The sequence below is a fragment of the Haliotis rufescens genome, unplaced genomic scaffold, assembly GCF_023055435.1.
Source record: "Haliotis rufescens isolate VD_foot unplaced genomic scaffold, xgHalRufe1.0.p SCAF_19, whole genome shotgun sequence".
In the NCBI taxonomy this organism is placed as follows: Eukaryota; Metazoa; Mollusca; class Gastropoda; order Lepetellida; family Haliotidae; genus Haliotis; species Haliotis rufescens.
This window is the reverse complement of record NW_025963879.1, coordinates 17494822-17518523: the sequence shown is the minus strand read 5'-3', so window position 1 is coordinate 17518523 and position 23702 is coordinate 17494822. Positions and strand designations below refer to the sequence as shown.

The window sequence follows — 23702 nt, the reverse complement described above, 5'->3', positions numbered from 1 at the left end:
TGGTACCGTGGGGTATGTTGGACCTTACGTTTGCAGTATTTTTTCGCTGTTTTCATCCTTCTAATGTTTTGATAACGATTGTAATTGTTTGGTCAAATCCCTGCGGTTTAGTTACAAGTGATGTACAAAATGCATGTCTATATGTTCACGGAAAAGCAACTTTATGTTTCTTGTGTGGCATATTTCCTTACTATTTACAAATTTTAGGAAATAGCATTAAATGTAATTGGATATATAGTCTCTATTATTTACCACTTCCAATTCTATTGATTGAATTTAAATCGTTTCCATGGTGATGTAGACATTACAAGTGTAGTATGACACAATGCACGTATGACACCTTTTAAAGCGGGGATTCGCTAGGAGGAGTTGCGTCCCTTAGGCACGCCAGAAACCTGTGATTGTGGGTTCGAATCCAGGTTCGCCCTGATTGTATTCGTAGGTTTGTCAGCACCATACCCGTGCTCGTGGGTTTCACCGAAGTGGTAAACGCCTAAGACCTGCATCACTTCGGGCTTTCCTCCCACATTAAACTGACACGCCGTGATATAACTGGAATACTGTTTAAAGAGGCATTCAAACCAAATCACTTACTCACTCAGTCTGAAGCAATTGTTTAATTGAGATATCCTAATTTTCAGGTTAGATCAAATATATTTTATAATTTATCATACATGTTGAAGATTGTATCACATTTCTATATACTATATGATGGAACAGGTTCAACTTTATGAACTGGATGTGAACCAAACGAAAACCAATCCATGTCAGCTTTCAACTGCGATACCAAAGAAGCCCCGACCGAGCATTTAAAATATCATGTGTCAATTTCACTAACCTTTGTCGTGCCATTTCCAAAATATGTGTACCTCATGGCCGAAATTAACGACTTCAAATCAATCCCCAATACATCACTATCAAACACTGCTTTGACATTTGCATCGCATTTTTTCTAAGCAGTATTAGCTTAACGGGCGAGAACGCCATTCACCGAACTCCGATCAAACAGGGTGTCGCTATTAACAAACACTGGTGCGGAGTACAGTCATGACAGTCGTCACGGGTGACTCGGTCAAAAGACGCTCATGCAGAAACACGTAGCTTCTGTGTTATGATAACAAGTATACATCCACCCGAATGTTGTGATCACGTGACGACCTTGTGACGTGGACCGAGGTCACATCGTTGTCACCCCGTCATTGAAGACAGCGACGACGACCAAGGAGCACGTTGACGGCGAAATGAACAGTGTTTTCTGTATTTAAGGTGAGCTATATATTACCGATGACAGTCCCTGCAAACAAATAGCATTAGGAACGTGTTTTTCTACGAAAAGATAACAAACCTCGTCTTGCTCTAAAGGTTCAATATACATATATGTAAATCAAAATTGTTTGTATACTTGTACAACGGCTTATTCCCATGTTAGATGTTGATGGTGTAAACACTCATTTCATTGTGTCTTTCTGTAATTTTAGAAAGGTGGATAATTATGTCAAGTTATCTTTATCAAAACTGATAGAAACAGCTTGTGGCATTGGGTATCATTGAATAAAACTATCGGACGAATGACTTTGTATTGTTAAGTGGACAATATCTTTATATAAATTAAAGTACCTCCATAGTTTATCGATTATATTTCTCGAGTGACTATCATCTCTGTACATGGAGGGGTATAACACAGTTAACGCTCTTTAAAGACCCGTGAAGATGCATGTTAGAATAGGTCTTCAGCAACCCATGCTTGCCGTAAAAGTCGACTATGCTTGTCGTAAGAGGCGACTAACGGGATCGGGTGGTCAGGTTCGCTGGCTTGGTTGATGCATGTCATCGTATCTCAATTGCGTAGTACGATGTTCATGATATCAATCACTGGATTGTCTGGTCGAGACTCGATTATTTACAGGCCACCACCATTTTGCTGGAGTATTGCTGAGTGCGACGTTAAACAACAAACAAACAAACAAACAACACTCTTTAAAATACGAACTTTTTTAAAAGACAGTGGAAATACGTCCCTTTATGAGTCTGATAGTTAATTATACTGAGGTGACAATCCAGAGTTGAAGCAGGTGACATAATATATATACCTGATCTCAACAACAAAACATTCTCATCTCTACAAAAAAAAATACCCGTCATCTCAACAAACATATAGTTCAACCAATTTAGCCCGATCTCAACAAACGTGTGCCTGATATCAACAAGTATATCCTTGATCTCAACAAATATTCCTCGAGTAGCTGCCCAGCTGTATATACCTGAGATACACAGACGGTGGCAGCGACCGTTACACCCCGCTAACATTTACTGTTACACGCATGATTCACACAAGGGACAATGCACAGTGTGCGTGGCATCGGCCCGTATCATTTAGGGTCAGCAGTGGGATGATCTGACTGAGATTGTAAACTTTTTTACATTTGTCTTTGGGTTTTACTTACTAAAATAATAACTAATTTCTTGGCGCTCGACATGCACGATATCCTGATTGTGTTTTTTTTAAAAACAGCCGTGTCCGAAAACATCTATAGTCTCGAACAAAAATCAAAGCAACCCCGTTCTTCCACACACGCACACACACACGCGCCGACACACACCCCCACACACCCACACACACACACACACACACACACACACACACACACACACACACACACACACACACACACACACTCTCATTTGCCAGGTCATATAGTTCATTTTGTTGAATCATGAAAAGAAAATGTTTTTTACTTCTTATCTATCCTGACAGAATAAAAATCCGTGTGTGCAAGATACGACTACATCCGTACTGGTTTTGTTTGTTTGTTGTTTTACGCCGCACTCAGCAATATTCCCGCTATATGACGGCGGTCTGTAAATAATCGAGTCTGGACCAGACAATCCAGTGATTGATATCATGAGCATCGATCCGCACAATTGGGATCGATGACATGTATCAACCAAGTCAGCAAGCCTGACAGCTCGATCCCGTTAGTCGCCTCATACGACAAGCATAGTCGCCTTTAACGGCAAGCATGGGTTGCTGAAGATCTTTTCTACCCGGGTCCTGATCTTCACGGGTCCCGCCGTAGTAGTCCAAACGCATATTCCTATCATATGTTGAGCGGTATGCGAGAAGCAATAGCATTAGGAGTTTCAGCATCGCGTGGATGTTAGTCATTTTGAGTTGTTGCTAAATCTATACCGCCTACAATCCTTGTACCCATGGTGATAATATTGCAGCCTCGCTTCCGTTTCTCGAAATGACGTCACATCCGGCGGACCACGACGAGGACTATCACGAATCCGTTTCTTTTCAAGCTCCTCGAGAATGGGCCACAGGTATGTCACGTGATATTGCTTGAAAGAAACCATTTGATATTTGACTGCCATACAGAAACGACAAAAGCAGTTCCATAAACACAAGAAATCACAGATTCCGACTTTATCATGGGCGTATGTTTATGATACCAGGTGTTCGCGAAAAGGTTAGCATATCCTGCCCCACCAGTGGCACAAGTCACAAACACATGGAAAGGCAAGTCAATTGTTCACACTTGAAAAACACGGGAACGTGTGATACAAATCAAAATAGCGAATACCTCGTGCATCAAGTTTGTCACTGATGCGTTACATTTGGAAATGTTCTCCCCATGTCTACCATAAAACCTTTTGAAAGCTTTACTGAGGTCATGAATGTTGTAACAATGATCAAACAACTTTTAAGCAGGAGTCGTATATATAATAGACGCTCTTTGAAATCTTCGCAGAATGAGCCTGCACGATTGTATCTTAGTTGTGAAATGTAGACACCAAAGGCTGGAGCTGCTAGACTTAAAGGGTAAATTGACTTTTGGAAAGCTGAAGTCATCCCTCTTGTCAGACAGTCGTGTGGAAAGTTTTTTGTCACTCTGAATGTTAACGCATAGATATGAATATGAAAAGGACCAGGCGGCATCACTGGTCTCCTTTATTCCTAGTCCAGGGCCCACTTGCACAAAGCGATCTTAGCGCTAAGACTGTCGTAAGCCTATGTTATAGTATGGGAGTTACGATCATCTTAGCGCTAAGATCGCTTTGTGAAAGTGGGCCCTGGTGGGTAAATCAGTGGAAGGGGGTTGGCTATTTGACCGACAAAACCAAAGTGAAGAAATATTTCGCATTTTCTTATTAATACTGGTCTCAGTTGGTCAACAGATATCAGCGAATATTACAAACTTTTAAATTACCTTTAGCGTGGTCATGTGTTGGTATATTATATTTGAATACAGTGATCTATATAAGGAATTAAATTCACGTTTCAGCATCCAGCAAAGCGCATCCTTCTTCCGCTGGACCACTTCCATGGCGATATACCCGCGCCCATTCCACACTCTCCGGGAACACTGCATGGAGCTTGAGGGTAACTATCCTTGACGTGATACATGTGATGCTCTTTTATTCTTTAATGCTCAAACTTCGTGTACCATTACACCACATGACAGATTTATCAAAAACCTTCATTCCTTGATCCATGGGGCTATAAATATAGTATCTGAACGTGGTGACCATTGAGGCAGTTGCATATTTATCTTCAAAGGCTCAGGACAATCTGTTAAAAGTGAAAGCTAATGACACTGACTTTACTGAGAAAACATTATGTGAAATGCTGGACTTCTTCATCGATAACATCTATGTTACATTTGGGGTTGTGGTATTTAGTGCTCTCTTTCATTTTCTTTATGCACATGAATAGGAATGTCTGACAAATACAATACACGGGAACTCGGCCAAGAAGTCTCACTTAAACTGCAGATAAAGTAAACTACGTTTTTAACGAACACGCTTATAACGAACTGACCGATATAACGAACTTACTTTTTAGTCCTGACCATTTGTTGTATATATGCTGTATGTATGCTTATAATGAACTACGGTTATTACGAACTAAAATTCGCGGTCCCCTCGAGTTCGTTATAACCGTAGTTTACTGTATATCGATTTTGTGATATCGATCAATAATGGTCAACCATTTTTCTTCCACTGATTTACCCTCCTTAACTAGAAATAAAAGACCAGTGATGCCGCCCTATCGGTTTTATGTTTAAATAAATTTATATCCTTTTATTGCTACATGCAATTGGACCCGTGAAGATCCGGGGTAGAATAGATCTTCAGCAACCCATGCTTGCCGTAAAAGGCGACTATGTTTGTCGTAAAAGGTGACTAACGGGATCGGGTGGTCAGGCTCGCTAACTTTGTTGATGCATGTCATCGATCCCAATTGCGTGGATCGATGTTCATGATATTAATCACTGGATTGTCTTGTCCAGACTCGATTATTTACAGACCGCCGTCATATAGCTGGAATATTTCTGAATGCGGCGTAAAACAACCAACCAACCAACCAACATGCAATTGATATGGTTATTCCCCCCTACAGTCTTTGGTTATAGGTTTGAGCTTTAAAAATGCATGAAAACGGAGACGAATCATTCAAAATGTTCCTCGTGTTTAATGCCTGGGGCATACGTGTAGCTTCTTTTTTAACACTGTGAAACACGTTTTGTAAATACCGTTTGCATTAGGTTTTCCTAGATTTCAGCAGCTAACCTCACCATAGAAGATTACGATTGTACACGGTTGTATAAGTATATTCAAAGACAACAATTACCGTTATCATATCAGTTTATTATAAATAATGATTGCATGGAGAGTAGGACTTCACAGATTAAACAATTTTCTAACAGATCAGACCAGGGCCCCATTATAACAAAGCGGCCTTAGCTCGACGACAGTGGTAAATACATCTTAAGGAAAATTAGGTATGATAGTTGTAGCTCCACGATCGCTTTGTGAAACGGTCAGGTAGCTTGACGCCATAAAATATGTATAACGGTAATGATGGTAGTTACAAATCAAACTTTTATTCCAAATATCTCCTAACTGCTGTGTACATGGGTAATGACAGGAAACTATGGGCCATGTGGCCTGAATTACGAAATAAACTTGATTGACGATTGAGTAAACAGGACCCGTGAAGATCCGTGATAGAATAGGTCTTCAGCAGCCCATGCTTGTCGTAAAAGGCGACTATGCTTGTCGTAAGAGGCGACTAACGGGATCGGGTGGTCAGGTTCGCTGACTTGGTTGATGCATGTCCTCGTATCCCAATTGCGTGGGTCGATGCTCATGATGTCAATCAGTGGATTGTCTGGTCCAGACTCGATTATTCACAGACCGCCGCTATATAGCTGGATCATTGTTGAGTGCGGCGTTAAACAACAAATACACAAACAAAGAAAGAATAGAGTAAACAGATATAACCATGATTTATGTAAATAACACTTGACAGCTGGAACTATAATTTGAAATTCATAATCTTATTGTGATAAATACAAAATGTCCGGGGCCATATGAGCCTTATAAGCCAAAACACAGAGAATAATAAATTAATTTTGAGTTATGTGGTTCTGAAAACTCATAGGACGATAAATACAAAGACTATCACAGTTATTGTTATGTTTGGGAATAGTTCAGTAACACCGAGCCGTTAGCTGTACTTGTTTACGTGTGTTACTTGGCAACGAGTGTTCTGTCACTTGTAATGGATAGTTATTGACACTTGCCGGTCGGTGTTATTTTTTGCTTTGTTTAACAACCAGGCACTATGCCAAGTTAATTGTCCAATTGTCTCGTAAATTTGTAAAACAGCTGAGCCTCGCACCGCACAGCTACTTAAGCTGTGTTAAAGTCTAAATTTAACAAGTGTTTTAACAATTGTCTGTATTGACTATAACATATATTATGTAAACAAACAACCTGCATACTATTGACAAATGTAGCAACTTTATTCATCTTCGATATGCTGAATTTGATAACCCCCAACTAACTATGTATGTAGTACTCTAAATACAGTCAACTACGGTTATAACGAACTCGAAGGGACCACTAATTCTAATTCGTTATAACCGTAGTTCGTTATAAGCATATGTATATTATATATATACAAAATGTACGAGACTAAGAAACAGTTCGTTATATCCGGAAGTTCGTTATACGCGTGTTCGTTATAAACGTAGTTCACTGTATATACATTTCAAGGCGGTAACAGTTATCGAATTGTAATAGACGGTCAAAACACAAAGCCTCATTCTCGGTATTTCCAAAATGGTCGCCAATCACGTGATTTGTGGTTTCGTTTCCACAGGAACCGCACCTGTTGAGACGAGACAACGACGTCGTGGTGACGTCGACACGCATCACCAGCTGTCTTCACGACGTCATCATCGCTATTGGCATCGTCGCGGTTCTCTCCATCATCGCCCTGGCTTTCATTGCAACGGTCGGCCTCAATAACCAGGCGTCTGTCACGTGACATGTGAAGACCATTCTCGGTGTCGGAGGGCTCATTACGCCTCAATCAAGCTGCTCAACGTGTTCACTATTTCGCAAATCGATGTCTACATCTTCCGTGTTTCAAACTGCGTTATGTAATCGTTTTATGTCGAGATGTCGTATTTTTCGATTAAACTATCTCGTACAATCACTACTTCATCTATGTGTGGGGGCGGTCGGGTAGCCTAGTGGTTAAAGCGTTCGCTCGCCACGCCGAAGACTCGGGTTCGATTCCCGACATGGGTGCAATGTGTGAAGCCCATTTCAGTGTCCCCCGCTGTGATATTGCTGGAATATTGCTAAAAGCGGCGTAAAACCATACTCACTCACTCACTCATCTATGTGTGATGATGCTTGGAGATCGCAGTTTCCTCTGGAGTGAGTTACTGAGTTTGGGCCTCTCTTAACAATTTATCACGGCATGTTAGCTTGATGCGGAAGGTAAGCCCGAAGTGATGACGGTTAGACGTCTACTACATCATTGAGACCCACGAGCAGGGTATGGTGTTGGTAAACCAAGACAGATAATTAGAATAAACCGGGATTTGAACCTGTTTCTGGTTCGCCTAAGGGACGTAACTCTGCACAGCGAATTGCAGCGCCTTAGACAATTGAGCAAAATTGGACAAATGGGGTTACAAATAATACCTGGTTCATCACTGATTTTCAGTGAGCCTTTCATATATTTTCCGCCACTGCTTTGCCTTCTACGCCCCATGGAATCTGTTTGGGCAGATAATTCAGAATGATTATTCTCTGGCGTTGGCGCTTTATATTTACGACGCTGATAAAAGTATGTCGGGTGCTTCCGTATTCGAGAAAATATTGAAGCAAGTGTATTCATCCTATGTTGATTCAAGGGGCGAGACATGACATGAGTTATTCAGGGTAGATGTATGAGGGTATGTCATCGCTTCAGCAGTATTTAGTCAATGTCAATGTAGCGGACAAGAAACGGCTCTACCTAGTGTGATCATGTGGAGAATCGAACGAGGGGCTTCTGCGTGCCGAGGTTCATCATCGCAAAGGAAGTCACAGGATGAAGCTAATGATGCTGAGATCGAAAGGAGGCTGTGTCTGGCGTGAAGCAGCTTCCGATGTGAGTGAGTGAGTATGGTTTTACGCCGCTTTTAGCAATATTCCAGCAATATCACGGCGGGGGACACCAGAAATGGGCTTCACACATCGTACCAATGTCGGGAATCGAACCCGGGTCTTTGGCGTGGCGAGTGAACGCTTTAACCACTAGGCTACCCGACCGCCCCGCTTCCAATGTGTATTTGAAAGGGAAACTGTGGAGGGATTGAGCGATGGTTTGTCCAAGGTCCGTTTGACCTACTTCTCGAGTCACATGTTGTGTCCAATGTTGGAAAGGGAGCGAGTGAGTGAGCTGGGTTTAACGCCGCTTTTAACAGTATTCCAGTTATATCACGTCATGTCCGCTTAATGTGGGAGGAAAGCCCGAAGTGATGCAGGTCTCAGACGTTTACCACTTCGGTGAAACCCACGAGCACGGGTATGGTACTGACAAACCTAGGAACATAATCGGGGAGAGCTGGGATTCGAACCAATCATAGGTTTCTGGCGTGCCCAAGGGACGCAACTCGGCACAGCGAATCGCGTTAAATCCAAATCACTCACTCAAAGAACCTGGTGTTGTCATTGGTAGAATGCACAAACTGTTAAAAAGGAAACTGAATGGAATAAACCCATTTTGTCCCAGTCAACTGCCATCCAAAGTCTGACCACCTCGCATGAAAAGGCCTCAACTAACATGACCATTATATATGTAAGCATCACTACATTAATCTTGTGATCAAAGAACTTGATATTCCTTATGTACTTGATTATATAAGTACTGGATTATGGGACAGATATATTCAAGGGTACCGCAAATGTACCCCTAAATCCTGTCACAAGGATTAACCATAACCCTTATGCAATCAATGTTGGACTTTATATCCACATTGTAGTACAGTTAACTACGGTTATAACGAACTCAAAGGGACTACTAATTTTAGTTCGTTATAACCGTAGTTCGTTATAAGCATATATAGTGTATAACTACAGCAGATAGTCAGGACCAAAAAAGTAAGTTTGTTATATCCGTCAGTTCGTTATAAGCGTGTTCGTTATAACCGTAGTTTACTGTACAGTATTTGAGACAACAAAAACAAAAAGTTTAATTCTGTCAAAACATTTAACTTTTCCACACTATACAACACACAAATACATTCGTTGATCCATTGGGCATTTGTCTCAAAACGTGGTGACCATAGACACACTTACAGATCAATCTTCAAAGGTTCAGGACAATTTGTCAACAATGAAAGCAAGGGTCACCGAATGCGTTAGTGTGTGAAGCGGCTGTATAATATCACCAAAGTGTGTGGATAACGGTGCATGACACTTGACACTCATCGCCGTCACATTACACCCATTCGGCTCAGAATGTATAATGAATGTTATGTGTCCTGCTTTGCCACACCTGAAGAGAACATCCCATGAGTCATAAACTTGAGAGCGAACGCTGTGTCACAGTGACGACATCTAGACCACCTCGCCACACATGAATGCAGGACGAACTCTACATGACAATAACACCTACAAAAGCATAACAAAAATCTTACTGGTCCCCCGATCACAATCTACAAGACAGATGGTTATTAAATTGAGATTTTGACATTTGAAAACTGCTCTGTAAGATTACCATCTTTAATGTTGATCTGACACATTGATAAGGCGATCACTGAAAAGCCATATTTCCTTTTGAGAAAACCGGTTCTACCACTCCAACCAAACTGTAATGAAAAACCTGTCTAGCGTAAAAACTAAGCTCCTTGCGTGTCAGCTATTTTTTAGCTTATGCAAACATAACTGTGAATCTGTGTCACACAATTGGTTTGTTGGTTAATGTCTTGGCACTCGTAACTACTCGGAGATGCCCGAGGAAAGCCGAGTGGTTCAATGACTTTTTGTGGAAAAGATCCGAGGTGAAGTTGCACGTATGTGTTCGATGTGATGACATTTGCGACACTCTTTGAATGCAAGCAATGCTGACTTGTGTATATGTTATAGCGTGTGACTGAAATATGGTAATGCACTTTATCATCCAAAACTGACTCCCACAGGAGATATCGCTTGGGTGAGATCAAGCGATATCTACATTGTAGATATCACGGCAATGAAATTGCATCACAGTGATTTGCAGACCATTGTGACGTCGTTGGTTACCGTGACGTCACAATCAAATGACATCACTAATGGCTCTGCTCCTGAAGATGTTAGCAGTACTTTTTACACTTGAGACACTGCTTATTACTGTCTTAAAACCGAAAACGTTGGAAGAATGAGGGGTGGTCGGGTAGCCAAGTGGTTAAAGCGTTCGCTCGTCACACCGAAGACCCGGGTTCGATTCTCGACATGGGTACACTGTGTGAAGCCCATTTCTGGTGTCCCCCGCCTTGATATTGCCGGAATATTGCTAAAAACGGCGTAAAACCATACTCACTCACTGGAAGAATAATGTTAGATGATGAATAAAATCTCACCCTCGTGTCTTTTGATATCAAATATACTCGTTGATATATTTGATATCAAAAGACACGAGGGTGAGATTCTGTATTCATTATCTACAAGGGCAGACATATCGGGGTTCATAAAAATCATATGTGCCCAAGGGTCATATCACGTCACGAGACAACAGTGTAATGTTACCGTCATTCGGACGGCATTGTTGACGTCATCCGAATCTTACTGTGACGTGAGGTCGTAGGAATGACGTCACACTAGAAATGACGTCATAGTTGAGTATTGTTGACGTCATTCGACAAATTGTGGTTCCGCTGCTGTTGCGACTTGCCGTCATTATAGGTATACACTAAAATTCGTCTCTATATGTAGACATTTTCTTCGGTAATAAATAGTACATTATATGAGCGTTCATGTCATACTATCGCTTTCGCTCGGGAAAAACCGGAATTTAGACACTCAACTTACGAGATCGGGTGGTCAGGCTCGCTGACTTGGTTGATGCATGTCATCGTATCCCAATTGCGTGGATCGATGATCATGTTGTTAATCACTGGATTGTCTGGTCCAGACTCGATTATTTACAGACCGTCGTCACATAGCTGGAATATCGCTGAGTGCGGCGTAAACAACAAACAAACAAACAAACAATATGTATTCTGACACTTGGATGCCCAAAACGTCATCTAGTACAGTTTAAAGCAGCGTTAGAAAATACAGTCGAACCTAGCTATCTCGAACCCCGCTATTCGAATGTACCGATATCTTAGACCTATTCTCCGGTCCCGACCGCCTTACAATACACGTTCAGCTAAAGAGTAGATGTCAGGTGTATTGTTTTCGATGCCGCCATTTCAGGGCTTTATATTATAGCCTAAGATCACAACTATTTTCCTCCTTTGCTGTCTACAGTGACCCGGCAGCCCACAGTAATTAACATCGGTCGGAGGCTGTTCTGTTGCATGTTGACCAACCTGCCACTTGTAACTTACACAGGAAAATACCAGCCTGGATTCACCATCTTGATTCCACAGTAACCACTAGCAACATATCACCGGAAGTATCGTGCCGAAACACGCCCATCGGCCTTGAACTTGGGGTCAAATCATGGGACGACAATATGGGAGGCAATGCCATGTACAACTTGTGGGTCCAAGCTAATTCTCAACAAAATACAGTCTAATCTATCCTTAAGCTATCACAAGTCACTGTTAGTAAAGGACCTACGTGGGGTAACTGTGCCCTGAGGCTTTAGCACCGCATCCAACGTCGCCATTCGCTGTGTGGTGTTGCCTGATACTGATCTTTGGTTTGTCAGCACCATATATCGGTGGGCGTGGTCGTGTATGTAGGAAAAGTATAATATATTGATCACTTCGGGCTTTTCTCACGTGTAGTTCACACGCTGTAACGTAACAGAAATACGTCAGTGTTAAACTCACTCACTCACTCACTCGCTCAAACGCTCACCCGCCCACAAACTCACTCACCACTCTTGCCACCATGTTTGTTTGTTGTTTAACGTCGCACTCAGAAATATTCCAGCTATATGACGGCGGTTTGAAAGTAATCGAGTCTGGACCAGACAATCCAGTGATTGACATCATGAGGATCGATCCACGAAATTGGGATACGATGACATGCATCAACCAAGTCAGCGAGCCTGAACACCCACCCGATCCCGTTAGTCGCCTCTTACGACAAGCATAGTCGCCTTTTACGGCAAGCATGGGTTGCTGAAGACCTAGTGTACCCAGGATCTTCACAGACCTTGCCACCATGTAGCTGGTAACTATATTGCAGTATCATATTAAAAGTAGATAGTAAATATTTATCTACAGTTTAGGCAATTCATGTGTCAAAAATCTATACAAGAATTCATCTTAGATAAAGAAGTGCAGAATACTGTAGTTATAATTCTTCAAAGTGTATGCATGGTTGCTAAAATACATCTAAAACTCCCACTGACGTAAGTGTGCTTGAGACTGAATCTGGATCAAATCTGCTTTCATTGCAATGTTGAGTCGGTGTGTACCTGTTTCACCGCGACCTTGACCCAAATATCGCGTCCTTTTCAACAAAGAGTCTATCATACTCATGTAAACAGCGTATAGAGAGACCATCACTCCAATAGACAGAATACAAGTCTGTGTCGAACCTCGTCTAGCGCAACAAAAGAGATGAAAAAAGTAGGCTGGCAGACTGGCCGACTTAGTGTACACAACCTAAAAGCGGGGAAGTAACGCTGGGCGCATATCGGTCCGTCACGTGGTATCAGGGGGGTAGTGTGGGACGTCAGTTGCAATTGGGAAGGAGTTTTGGTCGGAACAGGCTGCTGAGACAGAAGCCCCAAGATGCATCGTATGTATGAACACTGTCGGCCGGGGATACGCGGGGAGGCTGTGGACGTCAGGGGTGAGTGGAAGGGTGGGAGTAGATGGCTAGAGCTGTGTTGTTGCTGTTGCTGTTGTTGTTGTTGTTTGTTGTTTGTTGGCATGAGATAAAGATGACAGAAAAGAATGATATGCCATTGGTGAACATATTGTCTCCGCGCCACCCTGTGTTAATGTGTAAGTAGAAAAACCTGGTAAAACATTTTATTTATTTAAAAAAATCTTCTTTTTGTAATTCATCCAAACTGGCTCCCAGAGGCGATATCGCTTTGTTTCAGACCATTATGGCGTAATCGGTTTCATGACGTCATAATCAAATGACATCACTAATCTCTCAGCCACTGAAACTGGCTAGCTGTACCTTTTACATGTAACACTAGTTGTTACTGTTTACGTACTGGAAAAGTTGCAAAACTCCGAGTTTTATAATTTTTCGACTCGAGTTTATAATATATTTTTTATCAAAAGAGGCTCGGGGGAGATTCTCTACGTCACGTCAAGCCAATCCGCCACAAAAGAAGCAGTGCGTTATGGTGATTTAGATATACAGTTGTTCTCCCTATGAAGCTCTTTCTGATCCAGCTTTTATCCCTCTCTGCGTGTATAATCATGTCTAGTGTATAGTCCCACCCCATGCTGTTCACAGGGGCGTCCCTATATCTTAATGTTCCACAACAGTGATTTCACTTAAAGAGAAGAAGATTGCCTAAAGTTCCAACAAAGCACGTCCCTGTTCAATCGTTCAGCTGGGGTATTTCAAAAGCGACATTGTGGTTTATAGGCTTACATTCTATACCACGCTTAAATCGTATGCATCATCGGTTTTTTGCGTTAGCGAATCCAATTCTGCTGTGAACATTTCACTAAAAAGTAATAACCAAATAATTATCTCACGCTTGGGAATTACTTGTTTGTTTGTTGTTTAACGCCGCAATCAGCAATATTCCAGCTATATGACGGCGGTCTGTAAATAATCAAGTCTGGACCAGACAATCCAGTGATTGACATCATGAGCATCGATCCACGCAATTGGGATACGATGACATGCATCAACCAAGTCAGCGAACCTGACGTCCCGATCCCATTAACGCCTCTTACGACCAGCATAGGTTGCTGAAGACTTATTCTACCCCGGATCTTCACAGGTCGCTTTGGAATCAGTAAAAATAAAATAAACTCAAGCGGCCAGCGAACATGACATTTGTGAATAGACTACGATCGCTACCAGTGGATTTTTTTAGGCCAAGCAGATCTGGACTTTATACGCTTGTATTGTTTGCCGTGTCTCTATTGGTGTGCCATCAATGAATGCCTCAGTTTTGAGGGTATGCCTGAGCGTGTACCAGTAGCGAGTGTTGTGGGCGGGTCTCCAGTGTACACAGTTTGCAAAGTTTACACACTGGAAGTATTGAGTGAAATCAAAGATTGCATTAATAAGTGTATGTGCTCGAAGTGTATGTGCGTATTACTATGCTTTCAATGCGGATGCGTGATTGTGTGAAGAATATATGCCTTATTAGAAATATATCTGCTACACGAACGTTCCTTCTTCAATGCGTGTACGTGGGTTAGTGTCAAGAGCCCTGACACATTTTGGCAGACACTCTGACGTCAGTCGTACTTTGTAATAACAGAATGTTTTGCGACTATCCTGCAGGACGCATGAATGATGTCGATTGCAAGTCACAACTCGTATGCGGTGACGTTCGTGGGATGAACGTTAGATAGGGAGGTGGGGTGGGGTGGGGTGGGGTGAAAATGGGTTTATCGCCGCGTTCAAGATTATTGTTCTTATATAGCGACGTTCTTGCAGGTGTGCGTGTGTGCGTGTGTGTGCGTGTGTGTGTGTGTGTGTGTGTGTGTGTGTGTGTGTGTGTGTGCTTTTACTACTGCAGACGAATTCCGGTTTTATAGTGCTAGCCCGTTGAGATACCATGCCGCAGTTTAACATGGATACCCCTCTCAAACACATAATACTGACTCTGTGCCGACCAGTCCCTGTTTTATCCCCTTAATGCCGAGTACCAGGCAAAGAAACATCTTTTAACATCTTTTGGTTTGAAGTAGCCGGGGATCGAACAACCGGCCTTCCGCTCTCTTGGCAGACCTCTATCCTCTAGTCCATGGAGGCGGTTCCGATATCAAGGTAGTTAGCAGAACAGGCAAGAGTGCATGACGAATGTTAGGGTTTCTGCACGACGCAATGAAGAACGTCGACTGTTTGTTTGTTTGTTGTTTAACGCCGCTATTAATATTCCAGCTATATGGCGGCGGTCTGTAAATAATCGTCTGGACCTGACAATCGAGTGTTTGATTTCATGAGCATCAATCCACGCAATTGGGATACGATGACATGCATCAACCAAGTCAGCGAGCCTGACCACCCGATCCCGTTAGTCGCCTCTTACGACAAGCATAATCACCATTTACGAAAAGCATGGGTTGCTGAAGACCTATTCTATCCCGGATTTTCACGGGTCGAGCTTGATTTAACGCCAATCAAACCTGTAAGACCAAACGAGAAAGGTCGCAAGGATTCATCGATTGCACATACGTATACCTTTTTTTCAATCGTGTACTATTACATCCATTTGTAAACACGTGTCTCTGGTTACCAAGCAACATGGTGTTTAAATTTGGAAGTAACCAAGGAAAATTCGACTGCTATTACTTTCTAGCACGGTATCCCCAAAATATATATCATCAACGCTTTTAACAGTATCCCAGTTATATCACGGCGTGTCAGCTTAATGTGGGAGGAAAGCCCTAAGTGATGCAGGTCTCAGACGTTTACCACTTCGGTGAAACCCACGAGCACGGGTATGGTGCTGACAAACCTAGAAACATAATCAGGGCGAACCGGGATTCGAACCCCCAATCATAGGTTTCTGGCGTGTCCAAGGGACGCAACTCTGCACAGCGAATCACGGCGCCTTAGACGACTAGGCCACCCATGGCCCCCAAATAGTGATGGAAATGGTGTGAATTAATCACTGAAAAACAATGACACCCGGTGTCAAGGGCAAGCATATCCTGCTCTACCGGAACACCCGTCACCCACCAACAGTGTTTGTTAGTTGCCTGATACCGCACTGTAGTACTCCTGCCAATCAACGGCAGCTTGTAAACAATCAAGTCTTGAGTAATGTTATATAAGTAATGTATTAGAGCTCCGGCAAATGTGTGAACCTCTTCCAATTTAAAATTCCGTTTACATGAAATTTTAGCTGTACTTGGAGGCACGGGTGGCCCAGTCGTCTAAGGCGCGCGATTCGCTGTGCAGAGTTGCGTCCCTTGGGCACGCCAGAAACCTATGATTGTGGGTTCGAATCCCGGGTCGCCCTGATTATGTTTCTAGGTTCGTCAGCACCATACCCGTGCTCGTGTGTTTCGCCGAAGTGGAAAACGTCTGACACCTGCATCACTTCGGGCTTTCCTCCCACATTAAGCTGACACGCTCGATATAACAGGAATACTGTTAAAAGTGGCGTTAAACCCAACTCACTCACTCACTCACCTGTACTTCTGGTGTTTACATGTCTTACAGAGGCTAACGGGTTTACCCTTAGACGTGCACAGCCTTAGCAAGGCGAGGTGAAGACGGAATACGATAATAGGAGTTTTAGGGACAAGTAGAGTAATTGAGTAAATAACCTGATGTAACTTGCTAGTTTGATCCTCATGACATTGACGTAATTGAAAGTAATTTGTACCAAAGCCATCGCTGTTTGATCGCACCCTGTACTTAGCAGTAACGCACGAGCTTTGCAAACACTTGAAAATAAAAGTATTTAAATGTACTTCAGAACTAATAGTGTGTAGATACGCGGTTATTGATGAAAGAGTTGCTGCAGAAGAGTATGTGTACCTATCACATGCATGGCTTGGCTGCCTCTAAAAAATATGTCACATTCAGTATAATCGTATGTTGTGATCCATCACACTATTTGGGGTGGTAGTTTAGGGTTACCGATGATTTTTATTGGAGAAAGTATTTATATTTTCATAACACCGTTTTTTTTAAGAAAAAAAACATGTTAAGTGAACAATGTATTTTGGGCAATAAAACCCGAAAAGGAAAAAAAAATTTTCAGTTTATTCATTTATTATTTTCAAAAAACACAAATGGTCTGTTCCTAAGGCGCACCATTGACAGGGGGTACAGAACGTGAACAGTTTACTGCAGAAATTTATTCTTTGACATTGACAGTACAACCACTCTGGTTTCTATCATAATAATGTCGTTCTAGAAAGTTGATGTAGTTTGTCAAACTTGTCCTACGAATTCCTTAGATTAATTTTTTTCACCGCAAATAACGTTATACTTGTCAAAGAAATTTGCGTATTGGTGTTGATAATTAAGAGAAAATTAATAAACAGTATTATTGCAAGCCAAATAAAAAAGGATGCAAAACTTGTTACATTTGCTTAAGGAGTAACCACTGATAATATTTCCTTAGAAAGAACCTATGTCACACCGTTTACTTATTCTTTTGATGTATATCTTAATGTTTTAGTATATACAATGAGATTCTTTGTTTAAAGGCTATCATCGTGTCCGTAATTCACCGTCCTGTTACAAATTCAATTTAACGCTGACCAATATCCAGGTAACATACTCGTAGCTCTACAATGAAACTTATTCTAATACGTAGACTGACTCTGACTATATGTATTCCTCTCTGTACAGCAATGATGCGAGCATGCAGAACAGGAGAGCAACCACCGTCCGGGATGTGGAAGTGTTCCGGTGTGGTCCTAGAGATGGCCTTCTTCTCCGACGAGAAGGTGGCGGGAGGGGGCAACGACAGTGTGGGCGACTACTACATCTCGGGAACGTGGGGAGGTGGGGAGGTGAAGTTCGTCATTCACTACACCGGCAAATACGACGTCACCTACAACGGAAAATATGCTGATAGTAAGGTCACAGGTACATGCGTCCAGAGTAACGGCGGTTCCAGTTCTCCCTTTGAGTTGGTGTTTTGTGGAAAAGATGCAAAGGTCACTCCGAGGCCTGGTCAGTGGTCAGGCCAACTCTGCCGATCAGGAGGGACTGAGACGTTCCACATCGACTTTGAATTTGGCGATCATCCGTACAAGTCGATAACTGGACGCGGCAAGGATGATAAAGGGAACTTTCGAATCAAAGGTCGTCTTGAAGGGCGAGGGCTTCGTCTGATACGTCACAACATCGTCTACTACGGCCTGATGAACGAATCAGGGACGGCGGTCGTAGGGATGTTCCTTGATTCAGGAGGATGCTGGATGGAAGGAAGGTTCGTGCTGAAGATCGGCGGAGGCAGTGCTGTTCCGTCTGGAGGCGCTTCTGACCACCCAACCAGTGGGGTCTGGTTCTGGTTCCTGAGTGGCCGCCCTGAATATCGCTGCTACCTCCAGCTGATGTTTGTTCCTGGGAAGTTCTCCGGTAATGGTCGAGACGAGACTGGATACTTCACTCTGACAGGAACCTGGAGTGGAACCACCATCACCTTCAAGAAGAGCACAACCTCGGTTACCTACACCGGTACCATCTCTCCAGGAGCCAACGTCATCAGTGGTCAGAATCCAGATGGTGGAACATTCAACATTGCCTTCTTCATGGAGTTTGAACTTCCGGAATTCCCCTACCAGTTTCCAAACAAAAACGTTTCCAATGGACAGCAATGCGCTATCAAGCTGTTCCAAGAGATACAGATCTGGTTGTCAAGGAGACGCAGGCTTATCCAAGAGTTCCGCCTTATTATCCAAAAGATTGAACAAGCTCAATCTGGGAGCCTTTCTGTTCAGTTCCCAGGAGATATTGTGGAAGTCAATGAGCTGATAATCATCGCGATTAGTCTGCTAGCATTGCTCAGTGGGGGTGGAGCTGCTTCGGCTTTGTTGTTAAGATTTGGCAAAAAGACTGACATGGTTTCCTTCACAAGCGATGCATTTAAAGGCGCATCGAAGATCCTGGAAGTGTACAAGTCAGCTGCGGACGCTGAGACGCTGAAGGACTTGGTCGAGGAGGATGTCATCTCCTCCCGAATCATCTACTATCTCATCGACACTCTCTGGGACATCTCTGGAGTCTTGAGCACTCACTGCAAGGTTGACATATCAGTGAAGAGGATTGCCAAAGGGTTCCTGTTCCAAGCAGCTACTGGGATTGATATCATCAGCTTCGCCTTCCCTGATGAATATGCAGCACCGCTGCTAACAGCTCCTGAGTTTGATCATGGGAAGCTGGGTGAAATAGAATCAGCTTTACTGGAATGTATTGGTAAAATCGCCGAGATGAACAAAGACGCCATGGACAGGGTTGGAGGTTCTGTTGGAGTTGCAATCCAGTTGAAGGACATACAAGAAGCCCTAGAGGACCTGGATGATGCATCACCCTCTGTTTTCAGGAAATGCCTGGATCAATGCATCGTTGTTCTGGAACGGAAGATGGAAATCTACGTCTCTCTACAACTGAAGACCGAGAAATATTTTGAAGAGCGGGAAACCATCAGCTCCAAGTTGTCAGTGGAGACGGTTGTTACTGTAGAGTTTATCAATGAAGTTATAGCAGTCCTGAGAGACTTCAACCCAGGGTGGTGTCAAGCTGTTGAAGAAGCAAATCTTCAAGAAGTATTTGCGGCAACTATGACCAAGGTCTTCCCCGCCATCAGACAGAAGATGAACCTCATGATGAGCAGCTATCGCCCAGGTGGTTCAGACACTCCAGTTGACATACTCGAGATCGTTATTGTCGGTGAAGCGGCAGTTGGTCTACCAGCTTTCAAGAGAGACCTGTTATTCCCTGTCCCAACTCTCCAGGATGTTGTACTATACCAACCATACGGATGCACCATTAACCAGTCCACAATCCTTGGCATTGCGTCCGGCTCTTTCAGACCAAGTTGCCGACAGATGTCATCCAGCGTCGACCTACCGCAATCGTGGAACTCCCTCCTTTCCGGACAAACTGAAGACGTTCCTTCAATCTACCTAGAACAGGCCGTTATTGACGAAGTCACATTCACTGAGCTGAAGGATCTTCTTCAGCAGTTCCCAGATGATGTCCAGAGAAACCGCCTCATCATCCCCTTCTTCACCGCCTCGGATGCTGACTCTCTGCCTCCTGTTCCCCTCTGGTTGTTGACCTCTGCCTGCTCTGTGGCAGGGATGGTGAGTGGGGTCAATGTCCGCGTCCACCTCGCCACCAGCCTCCCCGTCCCCGACCCAACTCCAGAGTTACAGACGCTGTGTCAAAGCCAGTACAGCTACGCCCAGACGGCCATGACCTGTGACATCGCTCAGCTCCACCTCGAGGGCATCAACACCAGCTGGCTCAATCGCTTTATGCAGAGCGAAACGCTCTCGAGTTATTTCTCAAGTAAGTGGTTCTTCGCATTCTGAAGCAAACTTAACGTCTGTTAGAATAGGTCTCCAGCAATCCATGCTTGCAGGAAAAGGAGACTATGCTTGTCGTAAGAGGCGACTAACGGGATCGGGTGGTCAGGCTCGATGACTTGGTTGATGCATGTCATCGTATCCCAATTGCGTAGATCGATGCTCATGATTTCAATCACTGGATTGTCTGGTCCAGACTCGATTATTTACATACCGCCGACATATAACTGGAATATCACTGATTGCGGCGTTAAACAACAAACAAACAAAACAAAATGTATGCTACACCATAGATACGGTGAATGGAAATTACAAATGGATACGACAGTTGTAAGTGTAAAATCTAAAATATTCGAAGCGTCCGTTAAATCCCCAACAATGTAATACATTAATACGACTTATCTCGCCAAAGACTTGCTTTCAATGTGAAAATTAGAAAATGACATGAGGGAATGTATCACGTAAATCATGACATATTTCAGTCACAATTAACTCTGATTTATAAAACCTTTCACACGTTACAACCTCGGTTAATCTTTAAATAAACCCGTAAAGATCCGGGGTAGAATAGGTCTTCAGCAACCCGTGCTTGCCGTAAAAGGCTACTAACGTGATTGGGTGGTCGGGCTCTCAGGACGTGGTTGATGCATGTCATCGTATCCCAATTGCGTGGATCGATGCTCATGATGTCAATCACTGGATTGTCTGGTCCAGACTCGATAATTTACAGACCGCCGTCATATAGCTGGAATATTGCTGAATGTGGCGTTAAACAACAAATAAACAAATAAATAAATACTCTGTCAATATATCACTGTGATCAGATGATTTTCAATGTTTATAACAGGCTCTTCCACTCGCACAAGGAATATGTCGTTCGAAGGAGGCGTGATCCGTATAACGACGACCACTACAACGACCTATCAAGGGTAGATAACTCAACTGGATTGGGAGAATCGTCTACAGACAATTCTGTTCTTTAGCTTTAGTGCTGCCCGTAAGAGAGGGCCTGTATTATGACCGAAAAATACGTGTATCAACGTTTAATGTAATGCATTGTTTTGTAATTTTAGACAAGGATAATCGACGGCGCATAGTTTGGCTATCTTTGTGCTAAGAATTTCCCAGTTCCATCAATGGTATACAGTAAACTACGGTTATAACGAACTCAAAGGGACCATTAATTTTAGTTCGTTATAACCGTAGTTCGTTATAAGCGCATCTACAGCATAACTACAGAAAATTTTAGGCACAAAAAAGTTCGTTATATCCGTCAGTTCGTTATAAGCGTGTTCTTTATAAACGTAGTTTACTGTAGTATGAAGTGTAGGAAAGAGTACATCCATGCCTTGATAGGGCACGACCATTTGATACTTGTGAAAAGAGGGCTGTATTATTTGTTCCTGGATAGGCTTAATGTCCTAAAAATGGCCGTCTTTTCCTCTCAGAATGTTTTAAAGGAGTGGCCTTTCCTTTCTAACATCCTCGAACTCAAATCAACCATTATCAAGCTGGATGCAGAATTATGACCTATCGATACATTAGTGACAAGTTACAACTTCATTTGGGACAATTCCACTACTGGGAGTTTCATGTCCAGTGTTACTCGTTATGTCGTATGTATGCTGAAATCTCGAATCTTTTTATCTGATCGACCGTGTCGTCTGCTATGGTAGTCATCTCAGTGAAGCCATTCGAAATTAGCACAGCGATCTGATTGGACATCGCGTTTTCATCACAAGGGACACAACTCGTGTTCAACACGGCACTCCGCACAATCGATCCCGAAAATTAGACTTGAAATGGCAAGGGTGAAAACTAGGCTTTGATATATGCAAGTGGACACTCTTTCCTCGGAAAGATGTCCCTCATATGTCATCACCCTTATCCAATGTTGTTTTCAGCGATCGATGGGTCATAGCAGTGTTGCAGTAAGCAGTACCCACAGTTGTATGGTCTACAGAAAGTTGTAGGTTCAGTGGCAGCAATTTTCAAAATGTGAAGCTATTAGTTTCGGCTTTATTTTGTATTTTTTACTCATGTTGGTTTACAAGGAGATTTATATTTACAAAATATTGCTTTTGTTTAATATATACCAGTAATCTCACAGCAATAAATATGTTTAATACAAGGAAATGACTTTATTATGTGTGTTTATGGTGCGTTCATCTACATGCTAAGTTATATATGACATATGTCGAAGTGCGGCGGGTGGTCTGCACGGAGAATGGGAAGGTCGTCGGTTCGATCCCCGGCCGCGTCATATCAAAGACGATAAGCCGGAGATGCTATATGTTGTGAACCTGCTTGGTTCTCGGCATTAAGGAAGTAAAATAAGGACTGGTCGGCTCGGAGTAAGTATCCTGTCTCTCAGTGGGGTATTCATGTTAAACTACGACATGATATCTTAGTTGGTTAGCACCATAAAACAGGCATCAGTCCGGAATAGTATGAAAACACACACACACACACACACACACACACACACACGAAACAAGGGCATATAAAAGCGACGTTTGACCCCATTTCACCTCACCTCACCTCACCTCACCTCACCTCACCTCACCTCACCTCACCTAACCAACGGCCGGTGAGTGAGGTTGAACATCAGTCCTGGACTAATGTCATCTCTGTGGTTTATATGTGTCATATCAGTCCTGGACTAATGTCATCTCTGTGGTTTATATGTGTCATATCAGTCCTGGACTAATGTCATCTCTGTGGTTTATATGTGTCATATCAGTCCTGGACTAATGTCATCGCTGTGGTTTATATGTGTCATATCAGTCCTGGACTAATGTCATCTCTGTGGTTTATATGTGTCATATCAGTCCTGGACTAATGTCATCTCTGTGGTTAATATGTGTCATATCAGTCCTGGACTAATGTCATCTCTGTGGTTAATATGTGTCATATCAGTCCTGGTCTAATGTCATCTCTGTGGTTATATGTGTCATATCATACCTAGACTAATGTCATCTCTGTGGTTTATATGTGTCATATCATACCTGGACTAATGTCATCTCTGTGGTTTATATG

The 23702-nt window shown here is 42.8% G+C and overlaps 2 protein-coding genes across 2 annotated transcripts; both read left to right on the top strand.

Annotated features, from left to right (window-relative positions):
* The first annotated feature begins 713 nt into the window (after positions 1-713).
* LOC124137640 lies at positions 714-7510 on the top strand. Its single transcript, XM_046504037.2, has 4 exons — positions 714-1266; positions 3229-3327; positions 4290-4387; positions 7175-7510. The coding sequence occupies exons 2-4, from the start codon at positions 3249-3251 to the stop codon at positions 7340-7342; spliced, it is 345 nt and encodes a 114-aa protein (XP_046359993.1). The 5' UTR covers positions 714-1266; positions 3229-3248; the 3' UTR covers positions 7343-7510.
* A 5621-nt stretch (positions 7511-13131) lies between these two features.
* LOC124137555 lies at positions 13132-22794 on the top strand. The gene is made up of 3 exons (XM_046503904.2): positions 13132-13308; positions 17977-20646; positions 21511-22794. Exons 1-3 carry the CDS (start codon positions 13248-13250, stop codon positions 21594-21596), a joined length of 2817 nt encoding a protein of 938 aa, XP_046359860.2. The 5' UTR covers positions 13132-13247; the 3' UTR covers positions 21597-22794.
* The last annotated feature ends 908 nt before the right edge of the window (positions 22795-23702 follow it).

What these genes read in the sequence shown, in the direction of transcription:
- LOC124137640 (XM_046504037.2), top strand. Translation starts at nt 3,249, where the DNA reads ATGACGTCACATCCGGCGGACCACGACGAGGACTATCACGAATCCGTT. An exon ending in TCCTCGAGAATGGGCCACAG is followed by an intron (nt 3,328 to 4,289) that starts GTATGTCACGTG and finishes TTCACGTTTCAG; the next exon opens with CATCCAGCAAAGCGCATCCT. An exon ending in ACACTGCATGGAGCTTGAGG is followed by an intron (nt 4,388 to 7,174) that starts GTAACTATCCTT and finishes TCGTTTCCACAG; the next exon opens with GAACCGCACCTGTTGAGACG.
- LOC124137555 (XM_046503904.2), top strand. Translation starts at nt 13,248, where the DNA reads ATGCATCGTATGTATGAACACTGTCGGCCGGGGATACGCGGGGAGGCT. An exon ending in GGAGGCTGTGGACGTCAGGG is followed by an intron (nt 13,309 to 17,976) that starts GTGAGTGGAAGG and finishes CTCTCTGTACAG; the next exon opens with CAATGATGCGAGCATGCAGA. An exon ending in GCTCTCGAGTTATTTCTCAA is followed by an intron (nt 20,647 to 21,510) that starts GTAAGTGGTTCT and finishes TGTTTATAACAG; the next exon opens with GCTCTTCCACTCGCACAAGG.